Source organism: Salminus brasiliensis, chromosome 9 (assembly GCF_030463535.1).
Source record: "Salminus brasiliensis chromosome 9, fSalBra1.hap2, whole genome shotgun sequence".
Taxonomy (NCBI): domain Eukaryota; kingdom Metazoa; phylum Chordata; class Actinopteri; order Characiformes; family Bryconidae; genus Salminus; species Salminus brasiliensis.
In genome coordinates, this window is record NC_132886.1 from 13,514,403 (window position 1) to 13,542,077 (window position 27,675).

General features: G+C 40.9%; 1 protein-coding gene and 1 long non-coding RNA gene across 2 annotated transcripts in view; one reads left to right on the forward strand and one right to left on the reverse strand.

The window, feature by feature from the left end:
• slc7a8a (solute carrier family 7 member 8a) lies at positions 1–24,976 on the reverse strand. The gene is made up of 11 exons (XM_072687500.1): positions 24,151–24,976; positions 16,939–17,143; positions 15,573–15,724; positions 9,692–9,817; positions 8,048–8,201; positions 6,978–7,101; positions 6,504–6,607; positions 6,093–6,189; positions 5,453–5,602; positions 4,947–5,124; positions 1–4,396 (listed from the first exon to the last, which is right to left on the reverse strand). Exons 1-11 carry the CDS (start codon positions 24,290–24,292, stop codon positions 4,236–4,238), a joined length of 1,593 nt encoding a protein of 530 aa, XP_072543601.1. The 5' UTR covers positions 24,293–24,976; the 3' UTR covers positions 1–4,235.
• The window catches only part of LOC140562100 (uncharacterized), a 6,717-nt gene continuing 3,247 nt past the window's right edge, over positions 24,206–27,675 (forward strand). Inside the window, exon 1 of the long non-coding RNA XR_011980122.1 lies at positions 24,206–24,996. This is a non-coding gene — a long non-coding RNA (uncharacterized lncRNA). The remainder of the gene's footprint in view (positions 24,997–27,675) is intronic.

Below are 27,675 nucleotides of genomic sequence, written 5' to 3' on the forward strand. Positions count from 1 at the left end.
TTGTATTTGTTTACTTCACTATATAGGTTTATTCATTTTTTTGTTATATACAGTTGAGATGTATACAAAACCCATAAGAAAGCGGATAACAACTTCAGTAGAAAGTTCACCCAGATGTACTGTTTGTGGGATGATTTTATCAACCGGTATGCATATACAAAAGCCTACATAACAAAAAACAGCTACGTATAATGTACACACAGAATGTGGCAGAGACATTCAGAATATCACAGACATCAATCACTTGATGGTGGGTACAGTCATATTCAGTGGAAACACCATCATCGTCCTCTAGGTTAGACATTTTGCATGGCTTTCAGGGCCCCCTCCTAAATGTGCGTGTGAATTAATACACAGCGTAAACTTATACGGGCAGTTTGTGGTAGATGGATCTGCAGCATTATTGTAGGGCTCCTGCGTTCTGTACAGTGGGTTTGAGTGGGTTCTCGAGGTCTCTACACACAGATCAAGCCCCTCACTGCACTAAATCATGTCTAATAAATCTTAATAAAATCATAGATCAAGAAATGTTCAGAGTAGCCCTGAAGCGGTTATTTTCTTGTAACTAATTTAGAAGGTTTAGCTTAGATTTAATATAAAAATTATAAGGTTAGTTTATTAAATTCTTCAGAATTGATTAGTCAGGCATTTCCTTCTTTTCAGTCTGGTATTACATCTAAGTCCTAGTGCTTCTCCATTCAGAACCACAAGCATTACTATAGTAATTTTTAGCACTTAACTCTTACAGTCGTTTATAATAGGCCTCACTCACCAATATCTTCCCAAGAATTTTCCTAAATTCTAGAGAAAAGTCTTCAGAAGAAATTTGTTCTTAAGAACGGTTGGTGAATAAGGCGTATTGATGGTGAAGGGATTGCTACTTGGGAGAAATTACATGCTCATGCAAAATGGTATTGATCTGTAGTCGCAAGCTTAATCTTAACACAGATAAATCTTGGACTTGGGCAGAGTTGTACGGCTAATGGTGTTTCTCCATTTTGTTTTAGTCCAAAGCTTAACATGTGCCTCTAAAGATTTAACATTCTATTGCTTTTACATAGAGCACCTATACACATTCACTACATTTATACATTTTGAAAAGACAAAGAAACAGAAGAACAGTTGGCACGCAGTGTTCATTCAACACATGTATCGTCCATGTAAAGTGGGACATCAACACATAGGCACATAGACAAATCTGTGTCAGCGAAAACACAAAGACCCTGTGACCAGAACAGGCCACACATTTACATAAACAGCAGCCCCTGGCCCTTTCTGTCACTCCTCGATTTGTCTTCTGGAGTGGATGTGTTATGTATGAAAAGTGTAACAACTTTGGCCCTGTAGAGCTGGCGTCCAGCACAGTTTGAAAGTTCCTCTACTCAAACACACCCAGTATGCCTGGCAGTTGGCAGATGAGTTGAATCAGTTGGACTTGGGCAGGAAAGTCAGTAAAAAAACTGCTGGATACTGGCCCTCTGGAACTGGTGCTGGTCATGTTGACTGCTCTACATCTATGAGCTGAGGGTTTTAAGGTGTGGTAACATTTGACATATTTGTGTTTGGTAGGAAAATATGATTTTTACCAGTGTATAAAGCTTGTAGCAGATAAAGGCCATGATAGTCCGGGTCCAGGGCTGATGGTAGTTTGAGCATGAGAGATGGACCAGAAAGCTACTCATGAAACTACACACCACTCCTAAAGGTGCTACAAAGGGTTCTTTGAGTGATGCCATAGACGTACCACTTTTGGTTCCATTTTTGATAAGCAGATGTGTGTAAACAACCTTTTTACGGTGTAAAGAGGGTGAGGTTAAAGTAAAAGCTTATTTACACTCACATCTGTTTACAATGATGCTTAGTTTGTAGAATCAAAAGTGCTTCTTCTATGGTATTACTCAAGAAAGCCCTTTGCAGAAGCTCCTCAGTGGAATTTATGATTTTAATTGACTCAAATGTGTCCATAAGTTCCACATTAATAAAGTATATGTTACATGTTGATGTAATAGTAATGTATTCATGTGGAAGCAATGCACAGATTTGGACCAGAATATTCAAGTAGGTCAAGTAGGTTGTTTTAATGTGTCTTTTGCTTTTGGTAACACTTTAGTGGTTACTGGCTGTACAGTGGCAAGTATGAACCACTGTAGGGGAGTTAGCTGTGATACCATCAGCTTAGACTCAGCAGCCATATAGACAAAGCAGTAGAGCGTGTGTGATACAGGATTAGTGAAGCAGAAAGTAAAGAAGCAGCCTGGTTTTCGCAGTCAGTTAGCTTAGCTATTGGACTGATGTACATATATCACACATCTACACAACTTCTGAGTATGAACATGAAAATAAAATGAATATGCATACTTGTATGTGATGAAGTGAAGATGATGCCTGGCTTGATCCATCAACTGAAATTAGTTGTTGCACCCACACTGACATCTAGAATATATTATATATACTTTTAGATTATTCATATGTGAATATATCAATATGAAATAATTATTGATCTGGCTCTAAATACACGTTTTAGTTCAAGTATGTAAGTACACATTTATAATGCCACTATTGCTTTACATTTACCTTTTCCACAACCACACGTGAAATCCAAAAAATAGCACTACATTACTTTCCTTTGTCCTCTTTTTCCTCCAAAAAATACATTAGTGTAACTTTGAGTGACAATCAATCCACAGACGACTAAAAACGCACTTATATAACATTTAGTTCGTTTCATTTACAACTGATCACGTATACGTAAGTATTTATGCTGTATTTGTGTGATTTCAGGGTATGTAAATAGATAATCAGCAGAAATCAGCAGTAGATCATGGGCCTGCCTTGCCCGACCTATTACAGCCTGTTCTGTCCGTGCAGAAGGAAGTCACCAGTCAGCATTGAATTTCTTAGCCTTTTTGGTTTCTCATAAACGTCTTTTATCTTGAAAAATATCAAGAAAAAACAAACAAACAAACAAAAAAAATGTTCAATAGTGATAATAACAATGGTCATTAGAATGCCTGAGCACATGCTCTGATTTATGTATAATATTATAATTAAGGCAATTTAAAATGCTTGAATTATATCACACCAGAGTAAGAGTCTGGTAGAAAACTACTCTGAACCATGAACTGTGGTTCTTAAATATATACCTTATATATACTATCTCAAAAAGGAACATCCCAGAGTTATCATCCGGATAAAAACAACAAGCAGTGACTGAAACGAACACAAAATAATAACAATAATGACAGAACATGATAAAAAATGAACAATCAGGATATGATAATTAAGGCAAACAGATAAAAAAAAACGGTTTGGAATCAAAGTCAGAAATGATTCTTTAGTGTATTGATGAATGACTGAATGATTGTGATCTGAGGTGAGATTTCTGAATCATAATACTTTTAAACTAAACAAACGACGAAAAAGATGGGTTTCCGAGGGAGTGAAAGACTAATACTGCCCTAAGCAGTGACTGGATCTGGATGTGGCAGTGTTTGTATACGAAGTGTGTTGGTGAAGAGCTACAGTAAAAGGTGGAGGAGTGACTTCAGCTGGAGTCTGGGGATCAGAGTTACAACAATAGAAATGGAAAATAACAATCACTGTTTTGGTTGAAATTATGACATCATCAATAACACTGATCTAATCTACATCACAAATCAGATCTTATCAAAATAGCAGTATTTTATGTACATTCTGGAGTTCTGAGTGTTTTATCATGTCAAAGAAACTAAAGCTGTAACTCCAGTGGAGTGGAGGCAGTGCCGAAGAACGGAGGTGAATGTCTTTACAGTGACCAGTGTACACAGGCGGCCGATTTGAGGACCTCAGTGCTTCACTGACGCACTGAATTTACTTAGTACAAATATGTGCATCATGTCAACACATAGAGTCTTTTACATCAACACAGTTTTTACCAAAACGGAAGTAAAATTAAGACTGGAATGTGTTGATGTAATAGATTTAGTGAATGATTTAATATGTGTACATGATGTACATTTTTAAGTCCAGTAAATTCAATTTCTTATTCATTCTCTCCTGATCTTTGGCTCGACCCTCCAATACCACCCCTGCTTAAACACCAGCAAATGTGCAAAAGTATATACATCAGTCAGAAAGGTGTGCTAGTGTGTGCTTCATGAGTTGTCACCCATGTTTTCCAGTAGCGTATCTGTATGAAACTGGCACCCTGCTTGTGTGTGTGTGTTTGTGTGTGTGTTTGAAAGTGTGTTGAGTGTTTAGTTATCAGCCGATTTTGACGTCTCCTCCTCATCCCCTCCTGATAGAGGAGCAGTCTCCGTTTTCATTTCAATCTCCTCTCCACAGCCATCTTCATGTTTCTCATCTTCTGCCGGATACACCACTACGCAGAATTTCTGACCCAGGTATGTCATCTTATCTGCAGGAAAAAGGGCAAAGTGTAAAACATTTCGCTTTCTTTCAGACACTGTACAAGTCGTCGCTGTCCAGCAAAAACCTCGACAACTTTAGAAGTCAAAACACCTTCTTAACTTTCAATAGAAGTCAATGTACTGCGTTTATTCCAAGTAATTTTCCAAGTAAAATTAATCCTATAACACAGGTCTTCAGCCTTGTAACATTGTTTATGTGATTAAATGAATGCTTCCAACATTCAAAATCAGCTGTTAAGGATTTAAATTGCATTGGGAATGTATTCTTACTCTAGCTAACAACAATGACACTGTGATGAGACAGGACTGTGGATCTGTAACAGCATTAATGCTGCTCCCTTTTGACACAAAGGTTTATTTATACAAGGCACGGTTGTTTGCATTATAACCTAAAAGAAATGTGTGTGGTTTAACAAGGTTAAAGACTTTGTTTTAGTATAGATGTATAGATGTCTACACCACTGGAGGGCCTGCCTAAAGAGGCTATCCAGTGTATAGCACTGAACAGCAGGGGACTGTACACTTTGTTGCACTTACCCACAAATGTGTTAAAGCACTGGGGCTTGTTGTCCCAGTAGACGCCCAAGAAGTAGACAGGCACACCGGTGAGCATGATGGCCAGGCCGATGCCACACACCACAGGCTCAGAGTACAGAGAGAAGATCAGCAGGAAGGCCCAGAACAACAGATAGATCACCGGCCACACAAGGCTGATCTGAGATGAGAGAAACAGGTTTGAGTTATAAGATATTTACCAGATATCTAAACTACTGGTTAACCCGCTAAACTGCAGGCATATTATCCAGTTTTAAGTCAAATGCTTTACTATTTTACCTAATACGAAATACTATTCGGTCACCACTATGAAGCTACGTAGTTATGTAGTGGGGAACTGAAGTGTGGGCCTAACATATGGACCTGTAGAGTTCAAAAGGTTCTGAAAGAGATAGTGTTCAGCTCTCAATTTCATATTTAACAGTACAAAAATACTTCTGTACATGTTGCTAAGCCCAGAAGAAGTATTTCCCTGGATTTGAACTTACTTTGATTGGCCGGTGCATGTTTGGCTGTTTGATGCGCAGTACAATCTGCCCGGCGACAGTGACACCGTAGAAGAGGTAGTTGATGAAACCCACATAGTTGATAAGTGTGTACATGTCACTAGTGCACAGCATCAGAAGAGTTGAGATACACTGTAAAGGACAACACAGAGAGAGATAATAAGAAAGGCACACTTTCTGAAAATTCTGAAAGAGAGAAAGTTTTTCAGGATAAAGGGCTGGTTTTCTGAACATGGATCAAGCCTAGTGCATTTTGAATGGAGTTTTTGAATTGAAAACAAAATGGAGACTTAACTTTATATTATTTTCAATTGAAAAACTCTTAATCTGTGAGCAACCCTGCCAAACTATCCTGACTGAATAAAAAAACAAGGGTATCCCACTGTTTCAGCACTAAGAAAATGCTTCTTAATTGGTAACAAACCTTTCACAAAACACTTTTTAAGGCGGAAAGGAATTCTTTATGGTTACTGAAGTACTGAAGTATTATGCACAAATGACTTTTAAGCCTGTTCCTAAACATGGCCACCTATAAATTGAATACATAAATAATCAGCAAAAAAAAAAAGATGTAAAACTAATACTAAGCATCTACTGTGAGTCTGTGAACAGTCAAACTCACAGTGAACAGCAAGGCTGGAATAGGTGTGCAGCGCTTCACATGGATCATAGCCAGCAGGCTAGGCAGATGGCCCTCTCTGGCACCAGCAAAGAACAACCTGAAAGATAGACAGAGAAAAGAATGAGGCAATTATAGGGCATTATGCTTAACTGGAGAGACATCAGGACATCAAGGGGACCAAGTGAAAGAGGGAACAATGCACAGAGACGCACCAGGAGAGGACGACATATCTGGCATGGCAAGTCACTGCTTGGGAGTGACACACACTGACTATAAGTACAATGACAACATATGGAAACACCATGGGAGAGTTTAAGATGGGGGAGATAATGAAGAAACAATAGGCCCAACGTGAAGGCCTGTGTTTACATATGAATATGTACAGATGGATGGTTGGATGGGAAGACTGACCGGGAGGAGGTGAAGAGGGAGCCGTTGACCCCCCCAAAAGTGGACAGGGCCACCGAGATGGGCATGATCCATGACATCACTCCCAACAGCTTCTCACCAAACGTCTGGGAGAGAGCAAAAGAGTGGTGAATGAGGGAATAGGAGATAAAGAGAGGGTGAACCTGAAGGAGCCCTGTTAAACATGTTTTTGTTTTTAACCATTTTAATAATGTTAATATATAGACATTCTGTGAGTTCTTAAATGTTTAATGGCAGCATTGGAAGTCAGTACAAGTATCAATTGTTCAGTCAATTGATACTTATTTAGATATGTCCTGAAATATTTCAAACAACACAACCTTTCAGTAACAAACTCAGTTAAAACCAAAGTCAAAGCTATTTGTGTAAATTCCTCCTGTCAGTTCAGTCCTTCAAACAGGCCTTTTGTCATTGGTGGACAGTTAATCCTGGCCAATCAGGAGAGAGGATACTCACCACAGCAACAGCGTTGGAGGCCAACAGCTCCTGAGGGCTCATAGCAGTGACGTAGGCGATGTTAGCAAAAACATAAACAAAGGTCACCAGGGGAATGGAGATGAAGATCGCACGAGGAAGGTTTCTGTAGAGAGGGAGAGAAAGGAGCAGAGAGATATAATGAAAACAAGACTTAAAGATAAAGTCTGTATCAGTGGTTCTTTTGAAGGTTCCTCCACACAACATCTCAGATAGTTCACGTTACCACCATTTTCTTGCCATTACTGAAAAGAGATTACAGTATGTTACGCCTCTTCTGTGATTTTGTCTGTTTATTTCCACTGTACATACTATAGAACAGTGTTTCTGGTCCCAGTCCTTGGGCTCAGCACATACATCCACATTTTTGCTCCAAACTAGTGTGTTGGGATCTAGAATAGAACATGGGGAACAGCCAGTTTACCCCCTAAAGACTGGGTTGACAAACACTGCTATAGACTACACTGAGGCACAGGGGCATATAGACATTTTCTTTTGCTGTTCTGCAATATATATTGCAATATTAAAAAATACAGAAATTCTCAAGAAGTGAATGATTCAACATTTAGCTATATTAATAATGCATTATGTGTATCAAAGATTAGAGTAAAATAAATTATATTGGGCAGATATGATCTGCCCCTGGGAGATCTGTCATGAACAATAAGAACAATATGAATTTTCCTGTTCTATCAAGCACATTGTAGCATGATGTGTATGATTTAATTTGCCTTATGTGAAATTGCACATCCTGACTAGTGCACATTCCAGTGACGATGCTAAAATGATATACTGTGCAGCCCTACTAAGGCAATTCACCTTCTAAACCTGCCAGGGATTCTTATTAATACACATTAATACAATAACATTCTTTACACTAGCATCCATTAGTTGGTCCTGTGCCCCCCTATGACTATGCAAAAAATGATCTGCTCCACAGAACATATTGGATTAGCTAAGATTAGCCATTACTTATGACTGATGTTCCAGCATGGCATGAAATGCCATACATGCTTTGTGAGAACCAGACTGCTAAGAGGTTGGAGGCTTACACATAGGGATCCACCAGCTCTTCTGTTACATAGTTGAGGAAGTTCCATCCGCCATAAGCAAAAGAACCTTGTAGAAATGCTAGAGCTATCAGACCAACATCGTAGTCCTGAAAGGGCTCAAAAGCATTGGCTGGCTCCAACCAGTAATACTCGCCTGCAGAGATAGAAAAAAAAGGACCATGTTATTAAATACTAAACACAAACCTTGTTTTCTTTCTGCATATCCATAAATACCAGTATTTTATATAGATTTTATTTTACAGTACTTACAATTACAGTTACAATGTAATATTATTGTATATTAATTAATAATTAATACTTACAATTACAGTTACAAATTAATATTACTGTATATCCAGAACAGGTTAAGGCCTTTATGTGCCAGAGGGGTGACAAAGTCTTAGTTGTCATGATTAAACATTAGCTAAAGTAAAATTATAATACTCAATCAATATATGTCCATATATTTTGCATGTAAAACTGTTATTTTAACCTCCATCAGCAGCCAAAGCTGGCAACTAAACAACGGCTGTTTTTATGAATGCACAAGATAAGGCTATTTATACCACAGTTAGTTCTGACTTGCTATGATTGGCTGAGAGGCATTTTATGAATTCTGATATCTCCCAGTAACACCACTTTGACTGAATCTCTGTTACCTAGGAACAACCACCAGCCATTAAAAAATAGCAGCCAAGTTTAAAATGACAAATAACAAGCCTGCTGAAAAAGACCTATAACCAATAACACTGTGTCTCTGTACCAGCCATGAGCAATTTTGATGGCTGGTTAATTTTTTTGGAAAACTGATAATAAATACCAGTAATGTAAATGTGGTAATCACAATAATACACAGAGGGAGTGCTAACACGTGCAGCACACCAGTGCCAACATCCCACACTATAGGACTCACTCTCATGTATTATTACGCAAGTGTGAGAACATTCTACCTACTGATAAACTGGCCTGTGGCCCCCAGCTTTACAATATTATTACTCTAACAAGGTCAAAAAAGGTATATGGGTCATATCTCTGTGCCCCCATTAACCTTTCCGTCCCCTCTGTACCTCTCGGTTTGGGCCCGTCCTCGCACATGACTGACCAACAAGCCGGTCACACACAGACGGTGGCAGCGTTAAAGCCGAACCACTACAAACACACATCAGCCCTATTTTCTTTCTGCATTCGGCTTTTGATAACAGCTGTCACTTAGCCTATACTGGAACAGCCTGTGGAATAACACCTCTAATAACACCCTCTCTGTACTGTGATCTTATCTAATCCCCAGTGACGCTTCTGCTGTAAAAGCGGCATTATCAAGGCTTTTCTATGCTAGTGGTTTTGAACCCGGTGCCTTCTCCTGTGTCAATAAGGTGACAGTCACTGAACTTTATTTAATTACGCCACACATTTCTATTCAGTCAAATAGAGCAGAGTCAGCATCCACAGACTTGTGATTGCAATTAACCCTCATTTAATTGCTCCTTGGTTAATTTTCTTACGTGAATGTGTGTTGTGTAGCAGTACAGAGTGGTCTGGAGACAAAGATCTGAGCACTAATACATGAACACACATTCACAGATGTACAATCCATCACGCACTCTCCCTCTCTCCAACACACACATGTAGGCAGATGGCTCGTACCCTTGCAGATTTGCACGATGCCCATGATGATGATGAGAACGAGGGCCAACAGTTTCCCTGCTGTGAACATGTCCTGCACTCGTGTAGCCCAGCGTACGCTGGCACAGTTCACCCACGTCAGCAACACTAAAACAGAGAGAGATCAGGATGGAGACATTAGCATACATGCTTTTTCAGTCATAGCAGCACTAACAGAGAACCTGTAACAGAACTAAAGAACAAATAACAAAGAAACATCACATTCCTCAACAGTAATACTGAAATTCTTAATCCAAATGAAATCCTCTACCACACTCTATAACCATCCTTCATACATGGTGCCTGTTTCTCAGACCCAGATTAAGCCTTAAGTCTAGACTAAAAAGGCTTTGCAATGGTTAATCGCCACTGGCATTACAAAAACGTCCATTAGCAGGCTTAAACCATGTCCAGTTGGCCTTGAATGTAGCAGTAAAGCAATCATCAGGAGGAGACAGAGACAGGATTGAGCACTGAGCAACAAGGCTGTTTAAGGCTTTTAAAGCATTTGGATCAGATCTTGTCCATTTAATCCCCGTCAGAACGACTTAAAAGACAATCTGATTCACACACACACAGAGATTCCTATGACTTCACTCCTGCAGACGCATGTGACTGAAGTTCAGTTGTGGATCATAAAACACATAAGGGTCACCGTAACCTTTCCATTCAGCTCATTTGCAGAACTCGTACAGCAATCTTCAACCCCTGGACTCTAGATAGTGTAATGAAGGTTTGTGCAGATGTATTATAATATAACCTAAATATCCACTGAACGTCTGAAAATATCCTCTGAACTTGGTGAGGGGGTCGCCAGTTTTTGTTTGTTTCTTTTTTTTTTACTTTACAGCTAAAATATTTGAACTCCTTTAAATCTATTTTTTTAACAGTAATAATATATTACTGTCCCTTTCACAATTCACAATATATAAAGACTGCATTTGTCAGCAAATTGTAGAAATGTGTCAAAAATGAAACAGTATGCACTTTACAAACTACATTTTTCATTAGATCTAGGACATAACAGCAACACAAAAGTATTCGGACACCTTTTCATTCAAAAACAAGGGTATGAATTGTTTATCCTGATTTTGTTGGAGTAAATGTCTCTACAGTCCAGGAAAGAAGGCTTTCTACTACATTTTGGAACATTGTTGTGAGGATTTGATTGCATTCAGTAACTAGAGCATTAGTGAGGTCGGGATGTTGAATGATCGTCACCCCACCTGACCTTCAACTCCTCAACTCATCGCAAAAGTACTAAATGGAGTACTAAATTATCCTTCCAAAGAGCACAGTTCCACTGCTCCACAGCTCAATGCAAGGGCCCCAGAAAGACCTATTCTATTGACAGGACATCTCTACAGGGACTTGACAAGCTGTGTGTGTGCTTTTGCACATCTGTGTCAGCAATGGGCGTAACTTAAAGTAGCAGAATGCATTCACTAGAAGGGGTGTCCACAAACATTTTGGACATATAGTGAATCTCCTCCTCTTGTTATGTACATAACTACATGCAGTTTTACATGAAAGCTTATTTTAATAATAATGAAATAATTACTAAACAAAAACTGTATGCTGCAACAATATCGTTTTAGGCTTAAAGGGAGCTTTAAATATCTCAAAGTAGGACATGTGTTCTGGTAAAATAGTACAGGGGTAACTCCTTTCAAGAATATCATGTTACCAGACAGCCCACAAAGGGACCTTGCTGGTAGTATCTGACCCATTACACTGATCATTAAAATGTGTGCCAAACGCTCCTGCTGACAGGGCAAGCCAAGCACCCAAACATCATCAAATATACTCACACACCTGCTCTTCAATCTGACCTTGCAGTTGTATTGGTCCTTATTTGTATGCTGTGATCTCCAGGAGACCAAACTATTTGTGTCACTGAAGACAGAAGTTATAAAACTGTTTTCAGTGCCTGGAGGCGTAGACAGCAAACACATGTCCTCTAAGACTTAGTCCCAGGAAACTGGTATGGTTGACATGTCATTATGAGGGGTCAAAGGGGAAGGAGTGTTTTGTTCCATGTAAGCAGAAGCTTTAAACGTCTATTGACTTAAATAGTGCAAACAGGCTTGCGGGAGAGAAGGCAAACACACCAGACTGGAGTAAACACACTATAAAGATGGCACATAGCTGAAATGGTGACAGTGGTGCAATGTCATGAATATGCATACCGTCAATGCCTGAACTGCCTGATTCAAGAAACACATTTTTTGCATTACAAAGACGGTATGCAAATACAGGTAAACTGTGCACTTCCACAACAGATGATTCCAAAAGCTGACCTCCCTGTAAGAAGCACTTGAACTGCCAGTGCTGAGTCTTATTACACACTAAGGTGTATTATTCAGTAACTACGGGGACCTCTCTACAAACTGGTGAGGCTGTTTTTTGTTAATAGAAGTTTGTCATGACCCTTTATAACTCTTATGCTGTTTAAGGGCTTAAAGTGTCCTAAAGTCATGTATTCAGAAAAAGCCATGAGTTCTAGGTAAGGAGCCACATGGCCTAAAGGGAGGAGCACTGACATGTTATTGAAACTCTACACTGCCCTAAAAGAAAAACAGAGACAAAGACAGAGATTGCGTCACACACATAAAAGAAGAGAAAAGCAGTAAGGTAAACTAAGCCCCTCACCACACAAGCACACACATTACTTTTGGGGAAGTCAGAAATCAGAAATACATACACATATCATCCACCCCCTTCTCACACGCACCATCTGCACGTATCACACACAGCAAAACAGATACATGCTTACACGCCTAAATCATAAACCAAGCCGGCATAAACAAGCAGAGATAAAAATACACTGCTGTCAGCCTAGGAAAACTCATACACACAGTGTTACTCTACTACTGTTCTTTCCTCTGCGCTTCCAGGGGCCGCAATTCTGTTTAATAGTTTAATAATATCCGACCAGTCAAGTGAGTCTAAACACAGTGACTCTTTACTGCCACAGCCAATCAGACTGCAGAAAACCTACGGTTGTGATGTCCCAAAGCTGAGAAAAAGCAGAAGCAGAGCAGAGGCACACCCCACTGTACCTTCTCAAACAGCTCTGAGCTCAACAGGTAAAACCAGGTGAGGTTGAGCACTATTCCCCAAACACACACACACAACAGCCCCCAAGCACATCTAAGGCGAACGCGTTCAAGGTATAATCCTAAAAATAAAAGTGTTACAAATGGTTCTTTGTGCAATTCCATGGAAGAACCACTCTCGGTTAAAGATTCATGTTTGTAAAACATGGTTCTTTTATGGGATCGCTCAAAGAACCCTTTGTATGTACCTTTACATAGTGTATGCTTATTGCTGACTTGTTTAAAATGACTATGCAAAACAATAAATTCAGTCTTTCTGAGATCATAAAATGTGCATCTTAAAAGAAGGTGAGATACTGACATACACCTGTAACTGCCCTTGTATATGTATAACACTGCTGTGATATTAAAAACTTCAAACATAACAATTTCTTTAACCATTAAAATATGCCAGCTGTGCTTTATGCCTATGTACTGCTATTTGTGTTAATATTTGATAACCAACAGGAAAATACAAATGGTCTAATATTACCTTAAATAATAGATTGTTGCATTATCATACTCATGCACTCATTACAAAAAGGCTTAGTTAGTTAATGGTTATGGTTCTATATAGAATTATGACATCTTAAAGAACTATTTGTATGCTTAAATATTTATCTGCCTGGTTAAAGGGTTCTTCAGGAACCTTATTTGATGGTTCCACTATCACTACGAAGCAAGGAACCCATTCTCCATACTATATAGTATATACTATATCTTGTTTAGTGTGTGTATATTAAGATTTTGCAACATTAATGTACATTGAAGCACTGTTGTAAAGTTATTATATACAACAGAGGTTACAACAGTGTGAATAATTATTTACCTAGTAGCCCCCCACACACACTCTACTTTTCCGTGTCTCCATAAGGTCTGTCTATACACACCCTGCAGTATTTGTGATGTGAGTGTGAGTTTTGTCTAAAAGCAAATGATCCAAGTTTGCCAATGACCCACAGGGCAATCCATCCATCCATCCATCTTCTGTTCCCTCAGCCTTCACACAAATATCTACCTCTACCTCTCTCTTTCACTCCTGTTTTCCTGCTTTCGTTATTTCATTGTTGGGAATTTGTTGGGATAACATAGCAAATACACAGTCATATTAGAATATTATGACCACCTCTCTAGTAGTGGGAATAACCACCCTTGGCTGGGATGACACAAGTGGGATGTTAGACCGTATTAGGTGATGGAAGGTGTTCAGTTAACTGTTCCACTGTGGCGCATTGATTGCTCTGTACCATTTGCCAGAGTCATCGTTTCTCTTTGCCATCAAAGGCCTGTGGAGCACGACTGTTATGCCGTTCGGAGGCAGTCAATGTTCACTACGGTGGTTTTAGAAAATCCCACATCCTTTGCCTTGTACCCTGTTATCATGCCCTTTTGGACATCAGATTGTGTCCTCTTTCAATGTTGATTGTTTTGCACTCTCCTACCACTTACTGGTGTGCTCACTTATTTATATGTGTAGCAATTCAGCAAGCACAGTTACGTTGTTACAATGTTTTGGGACAGCCTATATTGTTTTGATGCCCACAACAATGTCACATTGTTGAAATACACTAATCTTCTAAAAAATGTGATGTGTTTTATTGTCAGAAATCGAATAATGGAACATGATTGGGATTGGTCTTATGAACTGGTCTTATGGCCGAGAGACAATGTTACCTAAAAATAAGTTTGCGACAACTTTGTGACAACCAATCAGTCTGATTATATGGACAGTGTACACCTGATCCTGAATCAGAACTCAGACACTTGCTGATAAATCAGCCAGAGCTCAGGCAGTCAGAGCCCAGGCTCCTTGCAGGTCTTTATTTTACAAGTGTAATAAAAAGCAAGTCTGTTCTGGGTCAGCTCTGCTAGTTGAGCCAGCCCCAGGGACCACCATCCTGATAAGGTGAGTTGCTATAGCAACCCGGCATCTATACAGGAAAAAGCTGTGTATGTCCCTTGATTGAATTTGTATGGTATGAACAACAGGCATATAACAACAAGAAAATCACAAACAGATGAGAAAACAGAGCATGTGCATGTAAGCTGGTGAGGTGTAAAGAAAGGGCAGAGAAAGAGAAAAGCTCTTGTGAAACATGTGAAACACATTCTGTGTTAAAAGTGCTCACAGGTGTTGATTTATAGGGTTTTCCACAGTTATAGTACATTTTGCTTATTCCTAACCCATTCAAGTCTAGTGGTTATTGTTGTTTTGCTATTATGTATCTAAATATATATTATATTATGTATTAACAGGTGTAAGTCTGAAACTCTTTTCTGTTAAAATATAAAAATCACTTCTTTCTATTTACTAACACAAATCTAGTACCTGCCAAAAGGGTTTAATCTTGGTTAAATTCTTTTTAAAATAATGTATCCATTCATTTCAATTAACTATAAGCAATAAATAAGGAATATAACATTTTGCCATATTGACAGTGATAACTGTGACTTGTAGTCCCTTAAACTGTAGAGCTTTTATTATGTCCTAAAGATTATTTTATAGCAATTACACAGCGAACACTGAGAACTGGTGGAGTTATTCCTAAATTCTAGGAGTGAGGTATACTGGGACCTGAGGCTAAGGGTTAAAAATATGTCATATACTTTCCATAATGTCAAACACAAAGTGTGCATGTGAACAATAAACACACTGGGCACGTGTTTATTGTTCTTCTCATTCCGCCTTTCTCATCCCCTCACTCTCTCTGTCATCCAACCGCCCACCACTATATGCCCCCCTTGTAGAGTACAGCTGGACTTACACAGGCAGATGGCTGCAAGCAGGCGCAGGCCATTCTCTGGCGGGAAGCAGGTGGGAAAGAGGGGTTGCAGGACATAGTTGGAGAAGGTGAGAGCGATGACTGCCTGGTTAGTGGGGTAGATCACCAGCACAGCGATCCACAACCTCAGGAACCTGCAAGACACAAGCACACACACACACACATACACATGCAAACATGATCACTATGACATACTACACCATGTAATCCATACACAACTGGTCGGTGGCAGGTTTCACTGTTGTGATGTGAGCATGGTAAGACAAAAGACACCATAAAAAGATTGGCACACCAGCTTGATCTTTAACAAGGGATTTTAACAAGATAGAAGCACTGAATAACCCGAAGAAAAGGCCAGGTTACAGCTTGCTACGTGATATGTACAATAAAAAGCCTGTGGACGTCTAGGAGAACGTCTTAAGGACAGTTGAGAATAAGATGAATCTGTTTGGACTGACTGAATGAATGGAATGAGGGTACTGTGGAGAAAATGAGGAACTGCTGAAGGCGCACCTCATCTATTAAACATGGTAAAGACAAGCAATTACTACTGTCCAACTAAGACTTAATATATCAGACTCGTACAGTTAATACATGCAATAGGCTTCAACACGTGGTGCTCAAGGAAGCTACCTTTACTCCTGACATGTGGCCAATGTTTAAAGGTTAAGAATGCTTCTAGATCAGCTTCTATATCAGCGCACTAAGGAGTCGAAAGCATCACTGATTCTCACTGGTATGTGAATAATGCATAAGACTATTGTAAGCGCTGTATTGGTAAATGCCCTCTCAGAGAACGCTATCAACTTAATTGGGGACACTTGTACTAACAGGGTTACAGACTAAAAAGTTGAAAGAGAGAGCTCACTTAAGGAGAGGGTTATGGGAGGTCAGGTGGAGTGGGATTTAGCTGTGGAAGGATGGAAACAGCAGGGGAAACACAGCAGCCAGTTTCCATTCATTTTCCATTTGCACTTTGATAACTTTGTTAGCTTAATGTCTGCAATTCCTTAAGCAACTGAGCTTTCGGACATTACATCTTCATAGACTGGCAACGCAGCAAATTCAAAACCATTCGAAAAAAAAGTCACAGAATGTCACAAAGCACTTAACTGCACAGAGAAACTCATGTCTATTCACAATTACTAAATAGGGCTACGAATAGGGCGAAAAAAATTGCAAGAGCATTTAAACATTCATCAGAGAGAAACATCTCATTGAAGACCAAGCTTGAAATAGATCCACCCCTCCCCACCCAGGAAGTCCCACTATTCACACTGTGGTTTCCTGTCTGTCTGCATCACTCGCACCACATGGGGTTTGTCTTGATTTAAAAAAAATCTCTCACCCTGCCAGTCCTCCGAAGATGTCCTTCACATAAGAGTAGTCGCCGCCAGACTTGGGGATGGTGACACCCAGTTCAGCGTAGCAGAGCGCTCCAATGGCTGTGATGATGCCTGTGATGATCCAGACGATTAGTGCTAGGCCCACGGAGCTGGCGTTCTCCAGCACACCTTTAGGGCTGACGAAGATGCCTGAGCCAATAATGTTGCCTGGGAACAAAACAGAGGAGGGTTAATGATAACTTTACAGTTCACATAGTAAGCTTCTTTCACTTCCATTCACTTTGACTGTAAGCCATTTAATGACATTGGGCAGTATCATATAGGCATGATTTATTATACACAATACACACTTCAGCTGGACTAAAGAAAGCAAGTCATAGGGGGTGATTAATTAGACTTAGTTAATCAGTTATTTATTCTATAATACTGAAACCTCATGTGCAAAACATCCAGGTGAAGCCTTAAGGGCTTGAGCTGAACCATTTTAGATAAGGGTGTAACACACGTAGCAGTCAAAGGGCAAAGTGATAACACATCCTCAGTAAATCCACCAAGTTCTTCCTGAAGACCTCAACAGGGAAGGAAAGGCTACTAGGGCTGTCCCAATTGAATATATTACTAAGTGGCCTCATATACTAATTATTTGAGTAATCAAGAGATTAAAACAATAAAACAATAAAAATAATACTTAGCCTTTAAAAGATTGCAAATACATTAACGGAGAATAATGAACTACTAAAGCATATTTAGCTGGGATAAGTTTTGCATAAGGAGGTGAGATCATGAGTTTCTCAGTGATTTAAGGCCTGTCACTTTTACTTTTACAGTATCACAATATATTAACTCGTAACCCCTGTATTGTAATATCTGTCAACATGTATTCTTGTCCATGCACAGCTCTAATTGAGAAGTTTATTTTTACTCTTTTTTCCTTTTTTAACTGAGTACTTGATCTTAATCGATTCATTGTGACAGCTCTTGCAGTTACAGTGAGGGTCCTGAAATGCAGTAACTGAATTCGGGAACTAAATGAGTATGTCAGAAAATAAAGACATTCTGGATGTGGCAGGGTGGAAGAAGAAAGCGAGGTGATCAATTGAGCGCACAGAGAGCAGACATTCATATCAGTGAGGAACCTTCGCCTTCAGCGTGGCAGAGAAAAATGGGGGGATATTAAAAGACCAGCGAGGTAGAAAAAGGCAGGGACCTGGCTGTGTTAATCAAGAGGAAATGAGCTTGTCGAGAGAGAGAGAGAGAGAGAGAGCGAAATAGCGAGACGGAAAGCTCAAGGCCAGCAGACAGAAAGAGTAATTTGCTGAGTCAGAAATGAGGATGAGGAGACATGGTGGGGTGAATGGGTGCACACTGGCCAGGTCTGTGTGTTTGTGTGTGTAAGAGAAAGAGAGTGAGCGAGAGACATAGAGAAAGAGAGAGCTTTATGTGATATGTGGCCTGTGAATGAATAGCTTACGAGTGTTGCTACATGCATGCATGCACACATGTATGTTTAAACCTGAACAATACTCTTGACACCCTCCATAGCCATCAGATGTGCATGCTTACTGAGAAGAGGCACCAGGGACAAAAGGGCAAAGGAAAATAACGGGTGCACATGAAAAGACAGTGTGACCGAAAAGGACCTTTATCCTAGGACGCCTTTACTGTCCCCCTGTTGGATGCTGAACACGAACAGCGTTTTTCCTCTGATCCTGAACTTACGGTCAGCTTCCCAGACAGAGATTCTAATCTCCCAGCATTTTGACAAAACAACTACAAAACTGCACAGGTCTGCAGGATTGAGGCCTAGCAGGGTCACAGCTTCTGCAAGTCTTAGCAGATAACTAGGAAGACGAAATCTCTGCAGCCGACTGTAGAAGATGAGAACAGATATGAGGGCAGGTACACCTTCCCAGCATGAATATTACAGTAACTGTATGAATCTGTGAATCATGGCTGAATCATGGGTGATGAGACAGCTGGCTACTCATCCTCCATTTTAATTTCCTTTTTAATTGCCTCCTCTTATGCAAGGACAAAAAACAATCTGTCTGGAATCTGTTTTTACCATTTAACATTTCACCAGCCTTGTGCCACCAAAGCACACATTACATAACATAATGTGATCCATGCCATCGTACAGAGGCTCGCTTAAGCAAGACCCCCGCAGTGGATTGAGTAAAGCTGGTTCCAGCTAGCTCACTCTCGTTTTAATTCCCAGAAACACAGTGGTGTGGTGCTAATTGACTTCAGACGAAGCAGACCCAAATACTGGTTAGGGCCGGTTTTGCCCAGAATTCCTTCTACACAGCAATATACAGCTGATGTGCAGCTCCAACACAAGTGGATCCGTGCATTGCTGACTCCGGTGGAACACCCTGTGCACAAGGGCTTCCTGTCCACACTACTTCCGCTCACTTCCTTTTTCTGTGTGTGTGGTTAGTGCACAATGCAGCTATGAGCAGCAGCAGTGACTTTACCACTACAGGTACTGCCTGGTAGCTAGCATACACCTTGCACATGCAGAGACATGTGGTACCTATGGTACTAATATTTCTGTGCCAATAGGAACCTGATTGACTTATCTAATGGGTCTATCCATATTCCACCTTAACAGTACCTCTTCTGTAGCTCCTACTGCTCTATTTGCAAGTTCGGGTCATGCCATCAGTATACTACAAGATGCAAGGTGACTGTAACAGAGGGGAGAGAATTCAAAGAACTTTGCGCTGGAGTTCAGGTGGCTTCTGCTTTGTTGTAGAAGGCCAGACACTCCTGATAAGTGCGGCTTGGACTGAGAGAGATATGGCAGAGCTAATTCGGGATGATGGGATGGTGATGGGTTGTGAAGACGTTAACTTGGGAGGAAAAGGGGTTTAGGGCATATTCCTCCTTCCAAATTTCAATGATTTCTTAATTCAGCTTCAACCTAATGAGGAATTGTAGTGCAGTCGTTGTGGAAACATCAAAATGTAGAGATATTTATTTCTTTATGTGAGACGTCACACTGTTAGGATAGGTCAGGTGGTGTTTTTTTCATTGTGTAATCAAGCTACCATTAGCATACCAGTCTCGTCTGTCTCAGTAGCATAGTAAATTGGTAACACAGTGTTGAGTAAACAGACAATGTTGTCTAAACAAGCACCATCCCGGTTCAATTTGAATAATTGTGGTGTTTTGACTTAAACATGAATGCTGCAACTTCTCATTAGGATTGGACGGGGCAGGATGCAGGATGCGCAACAAATTACAGCATTTAAGTGGCAAGCAGTAAACACAAGATGGCCAGAACAAGGCTACCAATAAACATGAACAAACTGCCTCTTCAGAGGCTGTAAATTGTCAGTGTGATTCCACTATCTCAATTATGTTCTCTTGTAATAATAAATCTCTCCAACGGGCTGCCTACTGCTAATCCCCCCCAACCCCCTATTGATTCTCTTATGTTGCTCTATAATCTCCTGCACTACAGCGGTTTACCTGTCAGCCTGTTTGATCACCAGCCTTGAAGCCTACATGGGCTTTCCTCTCCAAACTTGGCCAATCTGTATTCTTTACAAGTGGGTTTATTTTACTCCAAAAAAAGGAAGGATATATGACAAATTGCACTGAGTGTGATAACAGCTTGTAGTACACAGCGGTCTGTGACAGCAGGAAGCAAAAGCAGGTCTTGGCCACAAGTGCGTGTGTAGCTTCTATGTTTGTAGAATGTAAACTCGAGCTTGCAGGTTGAGCTAACATATAGCTCTTTGTGGTTTCTATTTAAAGGATTTTACACACAAACAGAACATATCCTGTCTGGAGAAACTGCATTGAACTCTATTAATATTACGCAACAACAATAGACTGAATGAGACTGCATCTTACAATGCACAATATGTTCCCAGAAAAATCTCTTCCGCACAGCATTGTGCCTTTTCAGTTTTTTTTGAACAAGCAGCTTTCATTTCTGCTTCCAGGCCCATTCCACATCTGTGTTGCAAGGACTGAATCAATATTGACGACATCACTTAGGCAGCACTTTCATCTTTTTTGGGACTTGAACCAACAACCTTCTTACTGGAGTTCGGGGCTACTGCTCTTTGAAGTGTGCGTTGATTAATCTTCTATTGAATCTTCTATGGGGTGTGAACGCTACATATATGGCTTGAAACCTTGCCGAAAGATTAGCCTACAGTAACCTTCACAACTTAGACCCTCACAGCCAGTGAGCAGCTACTGTACACTGGACTTGACATTTGGATGTAGTCCAAGTAGCCCAGCAGCTAATCCATCCTTTAGCACCCCTTACCTGGGTTTCAGTCTAATCTGCTCCAAGTATTGCAACGGTGAGGAATGCATGAGCTTACACCCCCTGCTCCCCAGAAACCCACCATTTAGGCTTCTTGACTGCAGCATCTTAATCAGCAACTTCTCTCGTTCTCTCCTATCTCCTCTCTCTATTACAAAAATTATTTTGTAAAAATGTTATTTTAAGAGTGTACTAGCATTGTAATAATACCCAGTTATATCAGAATATTATTGTCACAGGACGCTGCCCGCAGGAAGCCGGTGGCTGGAATTTCAGCTGGGTGAACTATTCCTAGTCCCAGAATGGCCCACCACCCAAATAATACCTGCTCTGTGGTGGTCCTGTGGGGGGTGAAAAGAGGCTTACGAAGTATGCAGAGAAACAGATGGGCCCACCAAAAAACTGAACCTCCTGGAACTGTGACTGGTCGAGTTCATGGTACATAGTAAAGAAACACTGTGATTGGTTATGTTGAAGTTCATGTGTAGCCTTTTGTGATGGTAATGTTGTCATGGCAACTATTATGCTAACCATCAACTAACAGTATATAGTGTGCAGCCCTAGCTTATGACCAGAAACCATACAACCAGACCCACATGGAGACCAGCCAGTTAGATCTAATGCTACATTATTATGGAGGCATTATCTGGGTTAGGGGTTGCTGTCAAGTGGCCAAAGATTCAGTGCTGTTAGTGAAGAGGCTGACATGGACTGGAGTGATACCTGGAAGCAGTTCTAATGCATTCTGAGAAACTCAGTGAAGCGAGTACAGAACAAAGACTGGCTGGTGGGCATCTGCAAGACATGATTTGACAGTCACCTGATAATGATATTCACGTGAGAAGAGTGTGGATGAGCAGCCAGGACAGGGGTAGATGATGACTTGGCCGATTGTTAACTGGACTCTTTTAGAGACGGTAATGTTTGTTGAGCTTATTTTAGAAGGGTTGTTTCTTGCGCCGGGTTAATTTTGAATTAATCTTATCATCACGTCAAACAACTCTCCAGCTAATGTCAATGATAAAGCCATAACTGAGGGCAACCTCTGCACTCTGAGGGAGGTTAGTTTAGTCGAAACCTGGGTCAGGTTTACTTCCTGTTTTTTCTGAGCACCCTTAACCCTTTCCACTGCAGGCTTATTATTCAGTTATTAGTTTTATGACCTATTATTCATATACCTCAATACCACCACGCCTCTCCCCCCAAAAACGTTATTGTCCACTTTCACTTAAAACTAGATCTCTATGGACACCAATACCAATGCAGATATATTGAAATTGCAACTTTACTAATCAGAATGTGCGCTAACATAGAGACCCTTAGCATGTGAGGGGTTAATATGAGTTGTGTAGAAGGTTTCCCTGCATGCAGATTTCAATACCTAAGGTCTAAACATGGGCCAGTAACAAAGAGAGGACCAATCTGGCCTCAGATCAGAACGCTAAAAGGCCAAGTTCTACAAGCGTCATCCTATCTACCCTAGAGATCCCTCGAACATGTTCAGGCCATTTGGTTTCCATAGAAACCTCCCAGTCATGCTTTTCCTCAAGGTCACTCTCACCTGGCTCTTACAATCCGACGAGAAAAAGTGCCACATTTGCGCTGATTTGCAGCCATCTCTCCTCCTCCAAACACAAACATTAGCCATTGTGCGAGCTGCACCACAACTGGTTTCACATCAACAACTGCTTTCTGGACAGACTCCCTGTGTCCCTGTTTAATATACAGATGACCTTAGAGCTTGACTTCAATGTTTCTGCTACTGGGGTTTGATATCTGCTGGAACCGTAGACCTATCTGCACTATTCTGCCTCATCAACCAGCTTAATCAACCCAAACAAAAGCCTCAATGGGCCTCTATGAAAGAGAGTTACTCAGCAGTAGCAAAAGCTGGTCTGAGTGCTTATCTGTCTGTCCCTGTGTGGAAAAACAAACCGCAAGGAAAGCTCTGGATGAGAACACCCCCTCTGGCTTGGAACGGTACCCTCGTCAGTCCGCTGAGTAGTGTTGACTGCCGTGTATGGGAGTATGAGAGCAAGAGAGTAAGAGAGTGGAAGAAGGTTTGAACAGGGCCATTTATGAACATTTGGGAGTCTAAAGCGTCATCCTGCTCGATGGCCTTCTATCTATCCCAACAGAGAAAGATCAGAACAGTTTCTGAACATTTGGTCGGGTCAAAATCAACATTCTGACTGAGGGCCTCCCTCCCCAATCATACATGAAATTGATAACACTGTACAGACAATGTACCAGGAGTCCCTTGGTGATTCAGGGGGCCTAAACGACTGACAGCAAGAATTGCACATCTGCTAACACTACAATGTATGTGTGAGGAAAAGGGCTGTTTCCAACCAAATGGATAACCCGGTTTCTCCTCTGGCTTACAACTGTACCCTCACCAGTCAGCTGACTAGTGTGACTGCTGTGTGAGAGTGTGCACACACCCCTAGGAAAAGGATTTTTCATACAGGAATCTTACAACACACTCCAGTATTCAACACAGATATTGCAGATTAATATTAGGCAGTATTACAGGAATACTATAGGGGGTGAAATTATTATATGTGATCATATAATAGCGTTATACCGCTCTATAGTAATCTGAGCTATAGCAATCATATGTGCATGACATAATACTATAATATAATACTATAATATAATACTATAATATAATAATATAGTATTCCTGTAATACTGCTTAATATTAATCTGCAATATCTGTGTTGAATACCCCTTTTCCTAGGGATGTGTGCACACACTCACACAGCAGTCACACTAGTCAGCTGACTGGTGAGGGTACAGTTGTAAGCCAGAGGAGAAACCGGGTTATCCATTTGGTTGGAAACAGCCCTTTTCCTCACACATACATTGTAGTGTTAGCAGATGTGCATTATGACAATATATGCCATAATAACCCTGCACTCACCCACTATGATCCCGCAGGCGCTGACGAGGCCAATCTCCTTCTTCAGGGCCACAGACTCTCCGGCAGGTTTCCCGGCTCCCGCAGCTCCATCCCCGCTGCCTGCGGTCGCCACGCTGCCTCTTTGTCTCGGTCCATCCGTCATGTTTGCAGATTGAGTCGTTCACGCGCTGCTGTTGGGCACCGTGCTGAGGGCTGAGGTGTGCGCTTACTCTGCTGTCTGAAGGCACCGTTTTGGAAAAAAAGGGGCACGAAACACGGCGGTGTGTGTGTGCAATATGAAGCCGATACGGACAAAGTAAAGGCGTTTATCGCGACAGACAGACAGACAGACAGACCGCCTAGTTTTCGCGTGGCGTTAAAAATCCTGAGGTAAACACCAGAGCATCGTGTGGGGGATGAGTACAAAAACAGCAGGAGAAAAAAGAAGCCTTACGAGACCCCGCGACAAAAGCACACTGAGGGTCGAAATAAGAAATCCCAGCTTCCTATTTCGATGGTTTAAATATATTAACAGCAGTCAATGTGACTTCTGAAATCAGGAGCTATATATTCCAATAGGAATGTGTCTGTGTGGTTGAGTCCGTGTCTCTTTGCAGTGGAACCTGAGACTCCTCACGAAGAGCCCAAATCCACTGTGGACTCAATTCCCCCTCTGAAGCACCAGCTTCGTTTACGGAGAAAACATCCAAGCAGCTGGCTCGTCTCAGGTGTGAAATTCAGAAGGCATCTCCTCAGCAGCAGAGGGGGGTTCTCGCTAACACCGTGATGTGATGCGAGGAGCTTCAGCTGCCCTTTAAAGACCTGCAAACAGTGACGCTGGGAGGAGTAACCAGCCTTCGGTGAATAGTAAGTAGCAGTTGCAGTCCGTCCTGCTTGGCCAATGCACACCTCCCCCCTCCTCCCCAAGTACAGCTGGCCCTCCTCTTTAATCCCACCCCCCCTCACCCACCCCCCTCCCACACCCCCTCATTCAAGACCTGTTTTTACGAGCGTATCTACTGTCAACCCCCAGCAAAACACACACACACACACACACACACACACACACACACACACACACACACATATATATCTGAGAAATAGGTCATATAAGCATTAAAAATCACACACAAACACAGACAGTGACTGAGCTCACACAAGCACAATGCCAGAAGACAGGGAAACACACTCATTCTCAATGCTGCTCTACAGCACGGCTGCCCTTGGTTTTCTTGGAGGGGCAAAGTGCAATATTTGCAGAGGGTCAAGAGCCAAAAGGACAAATTACAAATACATTATATATGTTAGGTAGGCTATATGACTATATTTAATTATTTGAACACTTAAAAATACACATTTGAAAGGTACATGAGAATCGGTTTGCTTTTCTATTTAGACGAGGGTCCAAATCAGACATTTTTCTGGGCCAAAATTGGGGGCAGACCTGCAATTTTCAAACCAAATCAAATTTATTTGTATAGCAAATAAATTACAACTGCCGCTGTCACAAAGCAGCTTTCCAGAATCCATAATCAGTGGTCAGAGGACATGAGATCAACAAGACATAAAAAAACTTAAGACCCCCAGTAAGCACGCAAGCCAAAGGCGGCAGTGGAAAGGAAAAACTCCCTCAGAGCTGCAGGAAATTCAGTAAATAATTTTTTTTATAACATTACACAGTCCTGTTATGAAATTACTTAAAAACTACCAATTTGTGAAGAGAAATACAATAGGCTAATAGGCTATATATCGTTGCTGTCCAATGAAAAACATGTATCTCCAAAATGGTGACTTTACAGGAGAGGGCAAAAGGTCTAACTCTTAACTTTGAAAATGGAAGCTCATGTAAAATTTATTATAGAGTTTATTCTAAGTAATGTAGAGCATTTCAATTGGTCTATTCATCATCAGTTATTTACACAGTGTAGAGAGCAGCTACAGGGTTCAAACCCCAGAGAAAACTAAAGATGGACAAAAATGGAGATACATGGTTTTCATTGGACAGCAGCGTTATGGTATAAAAGTATGTTTATTATTTTATATGATGAGGGGCTATTGTGTAACCCTCTGGGGGGCTAAATCAAACAATCTCTCTGGTCCCCCTTGGCCCACGGGCCACACTTTGAACAGCTTTGCTCTAAAGCAATGAGCGTTTAGAACTTAATTAGGCCGGTGCACCCACTGCTTTGCTATCTATATGAGTTATCTTGGAGCGTTATTGGTGCTGTAAAACATCTTGCTGCACTAACCCTTGATGTATGGTTTACTCATCTGCTATACATGCAGGCTCCTACTTGGTCCAAGTGTACTTTGGTGATTTTTTAGCTCTGCAGTGTGACCTCTGTATACTGAGCTTGTGTGTATGTATGCATGCTTGACATGCATGTGAGCTTTTGATGCTTATATGCAGGGGTTGAACTGCATACCTTTCATAGGGGGATTAGATTTTAACAACCGTTAGGGCTGACAGTGGTTGATCATGAACTGTGGCCATATTTACTTTTTTAATCACAACCAAATCTTGTCTATAAAGCACTCATATACATATAATATCAATGTGTATATAAAGTGCTGTATTTGCTATGATCATAACATGCTATGATTGTTTTCGTAATTCATTAATAAGGGTGTTATTTGATGCCACACAATCACATCAATCAATCAAAAGGTGTAATGGGGGGATGGTTGTCTTTCATGGGGGCCCTACTTGTATGACCTATTACTCAGAGATATGAACATGTGAAAACCCTGATATCAGACAGCCTGTCAGAAAGGAATGAAGGAATGGCGTGTGTGACGATAGTGCCGCAGCGTTCAAGGCGAGAACGCTAAAGCACAGCATACTAATTGGAGTAGTGTTGATCAAAGGCCATATACCAGAGAACGAGAGAGAGAGAGAGAGTGTGTGAGAGAGAAAAAGCACACTTACCAACATAATAACGTCACTGTTTCCTCATTGCTACAAGAGAAAGACACAGTTATTGAACGGAGGCCGTCGCAGAATGTACTGTACTCGCCAACCCCAGTACAAGACTGTCATTTCTCATAGTCATATTCACATAGCAACCCTGCTAGAGACAGTCGCCTCATGTTAGCACAGCTGTAATTTCCCACAAAACAACGAGTTCTAACTGAATGTTTTATTGTTAGGGTTTATTCTCATACACACTAGGATTTTATACTGTAGGAATATGAGTTCCTACCCATGCCTCATATGTATTATGTACACTCACCGTACAATTTATTAGGAAGACCTGTACGCCTGCTTGTTCATGTCATTATCTAATCATCCAATAGCGTGGCAGCAGTGCAGTTCATAAAATCATGCAGATTACAGGCCAGCCGCTTCAGGTAATGTTCACATTTACTATCAAAATGGGTCAGAATTGAATTGGGATTGTTGGTGCCAGACGAGCTGGTTCGGTATAACTGCTGATCTTCGTGGATTATTAGCACAACGTCTCTAACGCTTCCTCAGAATGTATTCATTAAAAAAATTGTGAGCAGCTGTTTTGTGGATGGAAATGCCTTGTTGATTTAAGAGGC

Coding starts and splice junctions, on each gene's coding strand:
- slc7a8a (XM_072687500.1), bottom strand. CDS start 24,292: ATGACGGATGGACCGAGACAAAGAGGCAGCGTGGCGACCGCAGGCAGC. Junction 15,725..16,938: donor ATCTTCGGAGGACTGGCAGG/GTGAGAGATTTT, acceptor TGTGTCTTGCAG/GTTCCTGAGGTTGTGGATCG. Junction 4,397..4,946: donor GTGCTTTAACACATTTGTGG/GTAAGTGCAACA, acceptor TTTTTCCTGCAG/ATAAGATGACATACCTGGGT.